Source organism: Ascidiella aspersa, chromosome 9, assembly GCF_963924565.1.
Source record: "Ascidiella aspersa chromosome 9, kaAscAspe10.2, whole genome shotgun sequence".
Taxonomy (NCBI): Eukaryota; Metazoa; Chordata; class Ascidiacea; order Phlebobranchia; family Ascidiidae; genus Ascidiella; species Ascidiella aspersa.
Window position 1 is genome coordinate 3906668 of NC_139455.1, and position 15924 is coordinate 3922591.

Genomic DNA, 15924 nt, shown 5'->3' on the forward strand with positions numbered 1-15924 from the left:
CGGTTAAGGTTAACCGGTTTCAGAAACCAAAAAATTTTCTCCGCTCCTATATTATTTTCAGATAATTCGCATTTCCTGCTGTCGTTCCAATAAAATAAGACGTTGCTTACTAATTATTAGTGAATTGCCTATTTTTTGACCTAGTTTTGTATTTAGTTTTTGCTTTGCAGACCAGTTTAAGTGATAAAAAATAGTGGAAACACGGTTTTAGAAGAAACTAAACCATTTTCGTTAGTGTTGAGGTAACACAGATAATATACTACTTTGAAAGTTCTGAAAGTCGCAGTTCATCCATAGATAAAATGTAGTTTGTTTTACACAGAACAGTGCTATACATTTCTAGGTATTTTGATTCTTTGAAACAACAGCCGCGGTAAGCACAGTGAAAATATTTAATCTGCCAAAATGAAGTAAAAAATTATTTACAAAGTGAATAGCCGATTTTTTGACTCATATTTTGGTATTGCTTCCGATTTGACTTTTGTAACGGTCTCTGTTTAAGTTACGAAAATAATGAAAAAAGTTGTTTTAAAAACTAAACGATTTTTTGTTGGTGTTACGTTAACGTAAGTTATATACAATTATACGTTTTTTTTATATACAGTTATTCGTTGTTTTTTTTAAACTTGTTGGGGAATCTTTCTTTTAGTGACACCGTGAACGAGTTTTTAAATTCAGAGTTTACAAATGAATAAAATATTTTTTGTTGAACGTTGATAGCATTAAACAGCAGTGCGGTACAATTTTTAAGCATTTTAATGCTTTGTGACATCAGCCGCGATAAGCACAGTGCAAAATATAATTTACAGAATTGAAGGATAAACTACTCACAAAAGAGTGTTAAAAACTTTCTGTTAAGAAAAGTAATCTTTATCAATTGTATAAAAAATTACTCTTTATGACTATAGTAAAAAAAATTGACCTTTATTACATCAGGCGATTCGCGCTTTTAACTCTTTTTGGCATCAATTTGTTTTGTAGGGGCAGGTTTGTATTTTCAGCAGGACGACCAGCGCAGTATAGAGCCATAAAATGATCAGCTTTGACTTTTTGTTGCAAAAGCTAGGCAGCAATGGCTTGGCGCAGATGGTGGCTCTTTTCATGCTCGGTTACGGGAATATCGTCGGAGGCCTTAACTCGCTTGCAACTGTTTTCATCGCCTACACGCCAGATTACAGGTACGGGAACAACTAGATTTATTTTGTTCGTTTAAAACCAGATTTGAATTAAAATTAGAGCATTTCAGTTTTTCCAATTCAAATGGGATTTAAAATTGAAGCATTTTAGTTTTCACAAATTAGATTAGAATTAGCATTAGAATTCTTGGAAAATAAACTACAATAGCAATTAATTAATTTACAATCAATTTAGTTTGAATCGCTATTTATTATTCTCATAATATTGTGAATATAAGAATTGTTAACACACATATGTGTGCATGTTTCATTAAATACCGCCTTAAAGTTGTTTCGACCAAAGCTATTAATTCAAATTCTTCCTTTCGATTAACAAACAAAAATTGATGCTCTAGCTTTCTTGTAAAACTAGAATGAGATCATAATTCAAATTTGAGAAATTCTTTTGAGTTAACTCGAATTATCTAGCTTTTTAGCTTAGTGAAGCTAATACAGTTTTAAGCTAATATTTTATTTCGTTGTTTTCCCATTTTCATCACAGTAAAGTCAATAAAATTAGCGCAACTTTTCATATCCGACCCGTATCTTAAGTTTTTTTTGTTTTTTTAAGTTAAACATTAGTATTTATTATCCGGTACCCGCCCTTTATTACAAAGTTTACCTTTAACTGAGCAAATATCGGGACGGCGATGCGGCCTATTTGTGGAATATGCATAAAAACTGTGCACGGGTAAAATGTGCTCACAATTTGAACCGGAAACTGTGCGCACATTTTTACGCGCTTATTCCGGCATGTTTTTACTTCAAATAATTGTGCTCACTTTTTCGAACGTTAAGTTTTGCCATGTGCACCGTAAAAGTACGATGAATAGGAAAATAAAGTCATAACGCAACCTTATTTTTTGTATAAGATCATTTATTTGTGTAAAATCGTGCAATCTGTATCAGTTACAACAATTGTAAACTTTTTGTAAAGTCTAGACATATGATCTATATGTATTTGAAACTTACTAAAATTGCTACTTGATCGTCGCAGATGTAACGTACCACCATTGGACAACCAAACGGCTTTTCCGGATTTGAACGAAACCACCATCCTGAACCTTACAACACCGGAAGATAGCACTTGCAAAAGGTAAAAAGGCAAGACTTTGGTCCTTAAAATGGGGAAGAAGTCTTACTTAATTAAAATAGCTTTTGTGTAATCTTGTTTGAAATGGAGACAAATTATAACTAGGTATATGTATTGAATTAATCTAGTCTATATTGTGCTCTAAATTTAAGCAAACTTGCTTGCAATGGAGACGAATTATTACCAGGTATGTATCGAATTCGCCGGCCAAGTTTTGCTCAAAATATCGAGTATCGGTATCGGAATAAATTGCAAATATCGGACATACTCAAACGTGATTAGGGGTGTTTCGATAATATTCAATCAGAGCTAATACCCTATGTCATGTAGAAACATATATATTCGTCCGATACTAAGCTTTAATTGATTTCGATCCAATGCAGTTATTTGTCTCAGTATTCGTTTTTGTTTTTATGTATTTTTTTAGTATAAAATCAATCCAAGCTAACTACAGTTCTCTCACTTAGGGAATATTAACCCAGTAGAGATGACGTTTCTTATTTTCAATGTTGATAATATTTGTCTGATATTGGCAATGACGTCATTCGTTATCGGATCGGTAGGTGTGAGGTATCACAATGAAATATAATATATGTGAATTTTCTCATTATGATCAACAATTCCGATGTTTCAAAGGCTTGTAGAATCGAAATTATTTTAAAAATATAATGATATTCGTAGGGTAAGAACCGGACAAAAAAAGGTTGATTATAAAGCTTGTGCAACCTGTCTGTCTACAATGACTTGTTTGCAATCAAGTGTTTATTTTAAAACCACTGGGTGTGCTTTCCAACAAACGAACAACTTTATGCACTTGTTTTATGACAAGGTACGGCTACAACTTGACAACATGCGATCAAAGCCTTTCGTGCGTTAACACCAGCGCTGATGCTATTCCGTGCGATCAGGGCTACTACTACGACAGGAGTTTATTCACAGAAACCGTAATCACAGAGGTAAGGGATTTATATAGTACAAGGGTGTTGGTGAGTTATGAAAGAATACCACAATGGCTTTTACTTCCACACATATTGGTAAATTTGAAGTGTGCATTGCATATGGAGTTACTCCATCAGGCAACATATTAATAGATGGAAGCTGGCTAACGCATTCTCGTTTTAATTATTAACCCTATTGAGGTCAGCTGGTATCTGCTGCCAAAACGTCGTTTTATAACTTTGTTTACACCAAACAAATATTTTCTAAATGTTGACCGATTTTCCATTCTCCTTGTGTTTTAGATGCTATTCTTGCGAACTGTACTTTTTCGATACACATACGACTTTCTTTTGCAGTAGTACGTTTGCTTTTGGCAAATTTTTTTTTGTATAACCTATAATCTTATTCATGAATATCTAAAGGCAAACTTTAGTGAACGTTATTTTAAAGGTTACAGGTCTTTGCGATTGGTCATATAATAAGACAAAACATTTATTTAACGATAGGCCGAAATCTACATCCCAGTTTTGTCCATTTTGTACGGGACGCCAAAGCAAGAGCCTTTCTAGTTTTGTATTCGCTCGTCTTTTTGATGTTTTCAGTTCGACTTGATTTGCGACAGAAGTTTTCTCAATCCGCTTTCAACCTCGATGTACTACGTTGGAGTCGTGTTTGGGTCGATCATTTTCGGCAACTTTGCTGACAAGTAAGTGAGATTAGGCAAGCATAAGGGTCACCGTATGTTCTTCTATCCTTGGTGCATAACATGAGGAACACCTAATGTGTTCTTTTAACACTCGAATTACAAAATTAGGTAAACCGTAATGTGAAAACAACATCACAGCCATTTATAAGCAGATTACTGTCAACAAAATGACTTTTTCTGTTGTTTACTCGTTGTTTATCAAGCGTATACACCAACAAGTTATTTACACACTCCAACAACAGTTATTTTAGCTAATAAGTTTAGCTTTTATAAAAGCAGCCTACTGTAAGCAAACTGACTTTTGGTATATATCACCATTGGAAAAACTAAGCTGAAATGCTCCAAAACGGTAAAATAGTTTTTGCAGGCACGTCGTTCCTTTTTACCAGGTAATCCCGTAGTTATACCCTTGAGTGTATTTAAAATAGGACTTTAGTTGAATATTTTTGCACGACATGTAACGATAACCTTGGGTTTCTAATTTAACTTGTTTTAGACGTTCCGTTATGACTCAACTCTGTTAAGTCATCTCAAAAAATTCCATGCCATTCGGTAAGAACGTTATTCTACTGTCAGCCCTCTCTATCGCACAATTTATCGTCGTAAAGATAGCGAAAGAACATATTAATTGCACAAGCCTGCATTTCTAAGAACAAACCGCAATTACCTCAGCCAAGTCGTTTTCTTTCTCACAAGTCGTTTTTTTCCTTACAGGTTCGGTCGCAAAATAACCTTGCTACTTAGCTACATTGGTGCCCTGGGTTCTATGCTGGGAATCGCATTCAGCGTCTCGGTTGAAATGTACATCGTTTTTCGAGCCCTCATCGCTGCATTTAACTACGGCCTTACCATTGGGACCTTTGTGTATAGTAAGTTTGCGTTGAGCTGATAATGGAAATGTTACTTTGGTTAGTAATATAACATTATATAGTTGACCTTGATTATTTATGATTAATTTATTAATTAAATTGTTTGTTTTTTTCGGTACAGTCAAGTTTCCTATTCTGTAAGCCTAAACAAATAGGTGTAAAATTTACGTCGCTTTCCTCAATGAAACTATCTGTGTACTTTTATAAATATATCTCACAGCGAAAAATTAAGTCCAAGAAGAATCATTAGAATAACAACATAGAATATCGTAGATATACTATAATTACACATACTTAATTAACTGTACTATTGTGATTAAAAAAACTTTCTCATAGCTTAATCAATACTAACATAGTCTAAAAATATCTCGGCTTTTTTATTTTACATAAAATCCAGCGTTCCAAAGTTATACCCCCACATATTTCTTACGGCCTGCGCTAACAACCTGTTGCTTTTAGTTATGGAGATATTCGGCAAAGAGTGGCGCACCATGGCTGGCATCGGTTACCAAATCTTCTTCGCACTCGGATACATGATTCTGGGAGGCTTGGCTTATGAGTGGAGGGACTGGCGCGCACTCACAGTGAGACATTTTCTAATTTCTACTGACAGTGTTGTTTATTGCAGTGTTTTTCAAACTTTTTGAGCCACGGAATACTTCATGCCAGTGTTTCTTCATTTTATTTTGACGCTGACCCTTTCAGTCGCGTGGACCATTGTCGGCATAATCATTTTTGAAATGACATCCTATATGTCATCAAACAAGTAGACTTACAAATCATGCAATTCTTGGTCCGAAAAATGTGAAACTGATGTCTAAATACATTTATGGGGAAGGCGCTATTCGATTTTTAACTTATACAGCCAGATTTGAATTTTATTTTCCTGTTCCTTTTATTGGCATTAAAAAAACAGCTTTCACATGCAACAATCTGACCCAATCTGTACACCTTGGTATGCTTTTTGTCAGTTTTGATCTGATATACCCTTTTGATGTGCAGTATACTCGGTTAAGCACTGGTAGCCAAGATTAGGAAAAAAAAACTGTTGTGACTTTTGTTTTTAAGATACGTTTAGGAAGTTACCATTCTCAGTACTTTGTGTATTGTAATTTTAAACCGAAAAACGGCATTTTAGGTGTAAACTATTGCCACCGGATGCCTATGGATGTTTATGAATAGGTCTTGCCATGCATTAGACTTTTTGTGTTGAGCTACATTTTTCAAAACACTTTATTACAGATTGCCAGTGCCGTGGTGACCCTTCCTTTTCTCATTTTCGGTCTAATTCTTCCCGAATCTCCGAGATGGCTCCTCACCACAGGAAAAGACGAAGATGGGAAGAAGGTGAGATCAAGTGAGCGTGATTTTTGTGACGTTCGTTCAATTCAATTCTTGATTAATTTACGGGGCGCGCAAAGAGATCTCCGTATTTGTCCAATTGCTTAGCTTACGTATAAATAAGCTGGTTTGAAGCTTGTTCATTTTATTAAATCTAATAGGCTGTATTGCAGGGTCTGCTAATTTACGTCTATTCACTTCCAACACACACCTTTGATGGTACTTTTGTTTGCGCGACATCGATAACAAAAATGGCTAGAGCTCTTCACCGGTGTGAATTGTGTTTCTCTCTGTGCCCAGATTATTCATTATTGCTATATTTTATATCCTCTGTGACACCTTGGTAGCGGTTAATAGGAGTCTTTTGTTTAAATGCGCGCCACACCCCGAGTTTAGGTAGTGTATGTTCGTTGCTTCACCTACCTTGTAAGGAATCATATTGCAGTGTTGTAAGGACTGAAGTCAACAACTCAATCACTTGACTTAAGTTCTGTTTTCAAATGACTTGACTTGGCTTGACTCAGGTATTTTAGGCAAATAACTTTAACTTAACTTAAGTCATCAAGGTAAAGGACATTAGTTAGAATTACGTAGTTCTTTTTTATATAGAATATATATGTTTACACATGAAACAATTACCTTGTATAATGTATATGTTGGGTTTTTACTTTAAAGTAAGCTATTGCTTGTAATATTCGGACAAGTTCAGTCATTTTTTAGGTTTAACGTTTTATTTCTTCAATAAATTCAATTGGAGTTGACTTGCTCTAATATTGACTAACTTGACTTGGGCAACTCATGACTTGAACTGAGACTTAACTGGTTGTTTTGACTTGGACTTAAGTTATTATACAAATAACTTGGCTGGGACTCCATTTCAAAATGACGTGTTTGCAACATTGTCATTTTGTTGAACTGCACAGGTTGTGAAGCTGATGGCAAAAATGAACAAAGTCAATATCACCGAAAGCGACTTCGACGAAGCTAAGAAAGTGGGCGAAGAAAATGCGGTATGCGGTAATACTTAATTAAATATAAAAACTTACTTTGAATGTCCAATTTATAGAAATTGTTTGGCTTGAATCAACTTTATATCAAACATTAAATGCTGTGACAACCGGTTGTTATTTTTAATTTAATAAATTTTAATTAATATTTTATAAATGCCATTTTTCCTAAGTTTGTTGTATTTTTTACTTTTTACACTATTTAAATTTAGTGTTTTACAAGTTATATTTTTTTACGTTTTGTTGTTTGATGTAAATAACAGTTATCGGAAGAATCTTCCAGAGTCTACACAACCCTCGATCTATATAAACCCAGTAGAATGCGCATCATATCGATCAAAATCCTGTTTAACTGGTAAGTGTGGGCTGCCATAAATAAAAATCGTTGGTAAATACAGTCAAAAAATTTAATTTAGTTAACCATTTTGACTTTTTGGCTTAACGGCACCCTTCAATTTTGGTCACTTCTGACTCCACCAGAAAATAAGAAGGTGTACTTGTTTCGAATTCTATACACGCCTACCGATTTAACGCTGTTGGATTGTCAACCGTTATTTCTTTAAGCAAGAGCCTTTGAGTTGACAGGATTGGCATTGGACGATGCTAGGACCATGCAAACTATCCGTTGTTATCAGAAAACTTAAATCCAGACCAATCTGAGGCAATAACCCCATTAATTCCTAAAATATTTTTGTTGTTTACTTTTTGTTATTCTAAAATTTAAACGGGGCAAAACCCGACCGAAGCTTGAAACTTCTTGGTGTATTTATAGTTTTTGCTGAAACGTCGAATTAAGTGCCATAACCTGGACTCTTGGACATAGGTGTTGTGCAAAAGTTACTCCAGCAATTTCAACCTGGCGCCCAAACTCTCTTTAGCGCGAAGAAGGCTAAGTTAAAAATTTTGAAAGTAAGGATCAAACAAAGTATTCCGAATGTTTTTTTAGGTTCGTCAACAGTTTTGTGTACTACGGGATATCGCTTAATGCCGGGAGTCTAGCAGGAGATATTTTCGTCAACAATACACTCAGTTAGTGTCATTATAGTGTTATACTGATATATGTCTAATCGCTTTCCTTGTTATTAAATGTTCGACTTAGTTTATTTAGAACGTATATTTTAGAACTGTATATTGCCTAATACGTGTAACTGCGAGCAACTTAAGGTTATTTCTATGGGTGCAATAAATCATTAAACTTGATTTATACGGTAGCCGTTTTGTTTGTTCACATTAAAGCAAACACACTTTTCTTTGTGAAATCATGACTTGCACCAGTAAAAGTACACAGAAGCAACTGATGTTATATCGTCACGTTTTTTCGGCACTCCGTTCGGTATTGTTTATTTAACCTACGCAAAGGTTAGCCATGAAGTAGTTAAAATGTTTGTTTTCGGCACAAAAGGTGATAAAAAACGTTTCATCTTGCTCCACTGTTGAAGCATTGAACTTAAATTTAAAATGCATTCTGTTGGTATAATTTAACCTGGTTTGCCTATGAACAACTTGATTGCCTTGTCATGATTGCATTTAAGGCCACTATGTTAAAGGTTAAAAAAAATAGGCCTTCCAATGTACTCAATTGTATTGTTCTTCCGGTAAAATTATCTCAAGGTACCAACGTTTGGACTACCTATTCGGGCAATCTTCTTCAGGGAAATACCGTTGCAACCAGGGCTGGGAAGCCACCGTAAAATAGCATTAGCTCCGGCTCCAGCTCCGGAGCCATCAGGCAATTATTAAATGGCTCCGGCTCCAGCTCCGGAGTCGTAAAACTCGATCCTTTGGCTCCGGCTCCAGCTCCGGAGTAGCAAAACACATATCCTTTGGCTCCGGCTCCAGCTCCGGAGCCATCAAACACACACCCAATGACTCCGGCTCCAGCTCCGGTGCCACCAGTCACTTATTCAATGGCAAGTTTTAAAAATTGCTTTTGGCTAACTAACGTTGGAGATGGAACAAAATATAATTTCTTAGCTTTAGCACCACAAATTGAAAAATGGCTCCAGTTCCACAAAAATAATAAAAAGAGTTCCGGCTTCGGCTCCGGCTCCAGCTCCACAAAAATAATATAAATGGCTCCGGCTCCGGCTCCACAAAAATAATAAAAATGGCTCTGGCTCCGGCTCCAGCTCCACAAAAATAATAACAATGGCTCCGGCTCCGGCTCAGGCTCTGGCTCCAGAGAAAATGCTTAGCTCCGGGCTCCGGGCTCCAGTTCCGGCTCCGGCTCCCCAGCCCTGGTTGCAACTATAGGCAAAAACCTATATATATATATCAGAGCAACCATATAAGAAAAAATGCAACGGACCACGTTCTAAATCACGATGCTATGAATGTACGACAGTATGTTGTTAATACCAATATTTTATTTCCGTTAGATGGCGTATTCGAGATAGCTTCGTACGTATTTTGCATCCTGGTTATGGACAGAGTTGGCAGGAGGTTGCTTTTGTCCGCAATGATGCTGGTTGCTGGAATAGGCTTGATCGCCAGCGCTGTGGTCAACGTGTTCGCCGGGGAAAATCAAGGTGTGTGCTGCATGTGGCTATATGCGGCCTTTACATGGAATCTGTTTACATTACAAATTCTGTAAAGAACAGTCCCTTTTATATTCACATGTATGATGTTTTTCTTCTTGCCAAACCTAATGTGTTTCAAAACCATTTTGTGCGGCCTTCATTGGGTGGATCTTTGCACAGCAAATTCTGTAAAGCACCGTACCTCTTTTATTCACTTATATGAGGTAGTATTTCTCGTCAAACCTAATGTGTTTCAAAATCATTTCTAGAAGTGATAAGCTATTTTCCCGTAATTTAAATATTCTTTTTTTACCACATGATATTAATACACGAGATCTTTAAACGCTGTTGTCTTTATGTTACTAACTGTGCTAGTTATAGTGTTTATAACAACCAGAGGACATTTTTATCATTTCACGCCATTTTTATCGTTTGCTCAAAGCCCCAAAAAGAAGGGTAATATAGGTTTTTAATTTTTATTAGAATCAATAATAGGATTTGACCTCAAGCGCCAGATGATAAATCGTATAGTAAGCTTTTTGTTACATTGGTTAACTTTTTAACCGTACCAATGTGGTGTTCTCATTATAAGTAGCCTTCAGATTTAAATTCAGGCAGCTGTTCTTTTAATCAATATTTTTAACTAAAACTATTTTACCCAAAAAAATGTAAAAAAAATCGTTTTTTATTTACACTTTTAACTATATCAATTACAGCAATTTCCTGTAAATAAAAGTATATATATTTTCAGGTCTTATTACTCTTGGCGTCGTGTTCGCATTTATCGCAAAGTTTGGCATCTCCGGTTCTTTCGCGGTCGTTTACAACTTTACCTCGGAACTTTATCCAACAGTTGTCAGGTCAGAAATTTACTGGACAGCTAAATACCAAAAAAATCAACAAATAAAAAAATGTTGACCTATAAAATTAATTTTTTTACAAATTTGGCAAATTTTGAACTAACATGTAAATTTTGAAAAAAATTGGCTCTTTGTTAAGTCATATTCGCCATTATTTTAATTTAATTCAGTCAATTATTATATTTTCGCGTTAAAATTTACGTAGTGAACTACAAAGAACATGGTTATATATTTTATTAATAGTATTAAACCGTGTTAAATCATTAACGAGATTTTGAATACAATTAAATATTTCATGATAACTAGGCCTGTTCGCTGAATATAAGTAGGCCTAGTCAAAAACATTATAAAGAGTTTTAGATTTAAAAAAAAAGAACATCGTACCTTTTAACATATTTAAAAAATTTTTCTTTATATGCATTTTATCGAAAATCGTTTAATATACATTTTACGGGATTCAAGGCGGTTTTATGTGAAACAAGAAAACTTTTTGGATAGGTGTTTAGAAGTTTTGATGCTATATACTGGACTCCTAACGATTATTCATTAACGTACCAAATATACTTTCAGGAGCAACAGCGTTGGGAACGCATCCCTTGGAGCCAGGGTAGGAGGGATTTTGGCTCCTTACGTCATCACGTTGCAAGACGTCACTTCCTGGCTACCGGGCGCCATTTTCGGTGGTTTTGGTAAGATGGAGAAATTAAATATGATCTATAATGTAATTACTTAAATAAAAGCTTTCTTTTACGCACAACTTTACCTGTTTTGAGTATGGTGCCAATTTATATTTTATGACCTTCCTGGTAAATTAATGTAGACTAAGAGTAAAATGACTTGGGTTGAAATATCAGTGATTTAACTTGGAGAATACTTGCTCTTGGGACTTAGATAACTGATGACTTAAACTAGGACTTGATTTGGTATTTTTTAGAAGGTTTGACTTGGACTTGAGGTATTAAACACATGAATTTACTGGGACATGCGAGTTTAAAAATTATAATAGTTTAACGTTTTATTTTTATGACAAGGACATGACTTGAAGTGGACTTGCTCTAATAATGACTTGACTGGGACTTGACTTGTTATTTATTCGAAAAGACTTGACTTGGACTTAAGTTATTTTACAAATAACTTGACTGGGCCTTGTTTACAACACTGGAACACCACATTGCGGCAGTTGCCTTGCGTGTAGCAATTATAGACTTACTATTTAATAAAACTACACTAAACTGTTTGACACAACACAAAACAGCTATCCTTGCTGGCGTTCTGTCGTTGACCTTTCCTGAAACAAACGGACAACCGATGATGGAAACCATTGAGCAGGCCGAGCACTTTTACAAGACCGGTACAGTCGTGCTGGAAGACAAGTAAGTTGCCTCTTTTTAACATTCGTTATGTGATGACAAGTGTAATATGGTGATTTTTAATACAGTCTGATTGTGTTTTATAATAAGGCCTTTTACACAGGTGGGTTTTCTCACATTTTTTAACTTCTATTTTGCTGCTTATGTTTACGTCTCGAAGAGTTCAACCTTATTTTTTGTTATTTAGATTACGCTATCCTAAAGTTACACTTTCAACATTATTTCTCAAGCAAGTCCACAAAATTAGTAGTAGGATCGTTTTGGTTGTGATTTATTTATTGTCAAATTTTATTATTACTGCTTGTAGTTCTTTAGCCATTGTAACCATACTACATAAACATAAAAAAGACATAAACTTAAAAAAAATTGTTTATATACCTTGATTAAGTTTTTCTGTCGAAATAAAGAGGTGGTAGTAAAAAAATTAGTTCAAACGTCTTATGTAAACTCCAGATTGTCGACAAGTGTATTTTTACATTTATTCACATAACTTATACTTACCAGCGGTGTTTTTTTATTCGCAGAGAGACAAAAGAAAACTTCGACGGATTTCAAAACGAAGCTTTCGAGGACGAATCAAAAGTGGCTTCGAAACTTTAATTATCGCATTTAGTGGAAAATGTTAAACATGTATTGTACATACTATTTGCACGCATTGCATCCATCTGTAGCGAAATTCAATAGTTCGTGTTCCGATATCAATAAGGCATAAAATACAGCAACGCGATACAATTCCCCAATGGTCAAATATTGCGAATTAATTGAATTCAAATGGCAAGGTCAAATATTTTTTTAGCATTCTAGCAAAATGTCTCTTTGGGGGGGTAATTGCCTTATTAATTCAGAATTTTCTGGTAATTTTTTTTAATTACTATGTCTTAGTCAAAACTTTTAATTTAGAAGACTGTATTTTATGAGCGTAGAATGTTCGCTGAAACGGTGTGCGTATGTTAAAATTTTAAGATAGATGTTGCATACTACATAACCGCTAAATTAAAAACGTTAAGCGCAAAAAGGTTCTTTTAACCAGATCAATTTGGCTGAAATTGCATCTTGGAAAGTGTCAGGGAATTTAGCCTAAGGTCACAGTAAAAGCCTATAAAACAATACTTTCCAGAAGCGCGATATATTTGATCGCTCATTTTCTTTAAAACGCAAATATGACTTATAAGTTCGCAAAACAACATTTTAGAAAGTTCCGTATAGGACGGACTGCGGATTCTCTCAAACCGGTCTAACACATCCCAAAAATTAGGTGTTCTTGCCACCTCCTGGATCCGAATTTGGTAAGCGATAGGAAACTGGTTCATTTCGTGGCCTAACCGGAAAAATGTAATTATGACCAAGCAATTACAGTATGCTTACTGTTCGTTGGTCACTTAGATTTATTTGATTAAACCCCAATGGTGCGGATTGCAATAATTCAACAGTGTTTCGCGGGCCACGAAAAGTAATGTCGCGGGCCACATGTAGGGCGTGGGTTTGGACCGCTCTGTCTTAGTTTAATACCGACATGATACCAGAACAACCGACGATCAGTCGGGTTACGATGTTACTATTATTTATCAAATATTAGTTTTGATCCAATAATTTTCTGCTGAGAATTAGGCAAATTTGTATAGATTAATTAAAAACCCGACTTAAATTTTTTCCGTTGTAAATCTTTGCATTTCCTGCCATTTTCGTCGACTAGCTTGACCAATGATAGGCAGTCAAGCTGCTATAGATGTTTTACCGCTGTGTAGTGAGTGATACTATTTATTTTGGTATAGACTTCCCGATTGTATTTCATAAACTAACTTTGCGACACTCGTACACGTGGCTAGTAAACTTTCCATTTGCTTTGCGAAGGTTTCGAGTTATCCTGCACGGCATTGAAAAAAATTTAAAATGCTTTAGAAATCTTAAGATGAGTTATTTTTTTTCGACGAGCGTAGGGATTCAAGATTAATTACAACTCCTGAGAAAAGTGTAGTCGCATATGTTTTGTTGAGTCTGTATATAGTTTGTTTTGATTTGAGATATACTGGTTGGTCTGCTGATTAGGCACGGAAACTCACTAGACGTCCACATTTATTTGGCGTTTGTGTCCGTTACGGTTGTAAACAATGTATTTTAAAGTGATTGTAATCCTAACAGCAAAATACTCTAGCAAAGCTAGCAATTCAGGTCAGACACATTAACCAGATCTTAAAAGATATATATACATTTCGCCAACTAAGGCATCGTCAGTATATCTGAATAAAAACAAACGCAACAGTATAAGAAAGAGTCAGAAACATTAAAGATTAAATAAAACAAAGTAAAATAACTAAAAAATAAAAAATAAAAGCTGTAATCCTAATTAAGTATTTTGCAAAATATCTTGAGTAACGTCCAAGTAAAGACCTACCTTTCAAAATGAAAAACAAAGAACAAGTCATTTATTAGTTACGCAAGTGAATTTCAAGTTATACCATAGAAAAACTTTTAAAATTAGTAGATGATTACAATTTAACCAATATTTTTCATTCTTAAACGAGAAGAATGCCCAGCATATTGACTTAAGTCGAGTTATAACTTAATTATAACGGACAAACTCTAAAAGTTGAAGATATTATCCCATTTTTTACTTAAAATTATTTTTCTAAATAACCTAAGTCAAGACGAAATTTTCTCAAAAATACTTCAGTCAAGTCGTGCCAGCAATGACTTACGTGCGCTTGAATCAAAAAAATAATACACAAAAAACAATTCATTGATACACAAAAAAATATTTTACGTCTAAAAGTTTTATTCTTAAACATGTTTGTAATAACACTACCTTTAGGAAGTAAGTCATTTCTGTAACAAACCTCAATCCAGGACCAGTTATTTCTCCAAATGACTTAGGTTGAGTCAGAATTTTGCTAGAAAGACTTTAGTCAAGTCAAGTTTTTGACAAAACAATGATTAAAGTGCTCTGCACCCAAGTAAATAGGATACTACACAGTAATTGACCCAAACCACTACAACACTGCTCATCTGGGAGGCTTTTTGTACAAGATTGAGTTGGTGTGTTTCAATCAATTTGCTTTAAGTAGCTGTGAAAAGACGACAGTCAAACTTTGAACTTGACAAAGTACTGCTAAAATGACACAGCACATTTTATATGTATTTAGGGGTGCGAGAAAAAGTCTGGCAAACTATTGATAGACGGCAAACACAAAACATTGAATTCAGGTTACAGCTCGGCGCAAAAACGTGCTCCTGGCTTCTTTCAGCTACTTTTAATATGTTTATTGTGGCCAAGAGCTGTCAGTGTGTATTCACTCGTGCACGAAAGACTCCTTTATCATGATATTCAATACGCTGTGAACTTAAAAAACCGTTGCCAAATTGCAAACCGTTGAGATGCGATTTCCGCTTTTTTCTGCTTTTAAGGTTTCTATTGTTCTTGGTTTTCGGTTATATAGCGGTATACATAAACTATTTGAGGTGTTCAAAAATAGTTGAAAACTGTTTGGAGAAGATGGTTGGCTGATTTGTAAAACTAACAAAGGCAATTCAAGAACAGGATTTTAAATGTGAAGTTAGTCCCAGGATTATCAAAGACTAATAGAATATCGTGGTAAAATATTTTTTTTGTATTGAAAATATCCGAAGCAGTCAACAATCCATGTAGTATACTCTTTAGCACTTGGTATTTCTTTAAGAATAAGCGCACAAAAACACAGGCCTAATATTGTTATATTGGCAGAAATAAAACGAATGCTACAGTAAAGAAACGGTAGAGAAAAGGTTTAAACCGGAGTTACAAAACATTTTGTAGCTTTTTGTTGGTGATTAGATATCTATTTGCTGGTGATTATGTCACGCTATAAAAAGCATTTGTGCAGCCGTCAAAAACGAAACCTTTAACAAAGATTTGCGCGAATCGATAACATTGCTGTAATGTAGCTTTTGTATTAAAAGTAACACCTCTCAACCTTAAACTCTTGAAACTGTGTGAAGTTATTCAGGTTACTTTGTTATGAGGTCACGTTAAGATATAGATTTCGGACGAGACGTTATGACGCTAATTTGT

The 15924-nt window shown here is 34.9% G+C and overlaps 1 protein-coding gene across 1 annotated transcript; it reads left to right on the forward strand.

Moving 5' to 3' along the window:
* Positions 1–1032: 1032 nt before the first annotated feature.
* LOC146131954 (organic cation transporter protein-like) lies at positions 1033–12960 on the forward strand. The gene is made up of 15 exons (XM_083397152.1): positions 1033–1178; positions 2173–2271; positions 3098–3224; positions 3810–3913; positions 4628–4782; positions 5242–5366; positions 6025–6129; positions 7047–7133; positions 7394–7485; positions 8077–8159; positions 9509–9658; positions 10401–10509; positions 11080–11198; positions 11765–11868; positions 12910–12960. Exons 1-15 carry the CDS (start codon positions 1033–1035, stop codon positions 12958–12960), a joined length of 1656 nt encoding a protein of 551 aa, XP_083253278.1.
* Positions 12961–15924: the final 2964 nt, after the last annotated feature.

Excerpts from the sequence above, each read along its gene's own strand:
- LOC146131954 (XM_083397152.1), top strand. The coding sequence starts at position 1,033 with ATGATCAGCTTTGACTTTTTGTTGCAAAAGCTAGGCAGCAATGGCTTG. Across the intron at positions 10,510-11,079 it reads CTTTATCCAACAGTTGTCAG|GAGCAACAGCGTTGGGAACG; the intron begins GTCAGAAATTTA and ends ATATACTTTCAG. Across the intron at positions 11,199-11,764 it reads CGCCATTTTCGGTGGTTTTG|CTATCCTTGCTGGCGTTCTG; the intron begins GTAAGATGGAGA and ends AACACAAAACAG.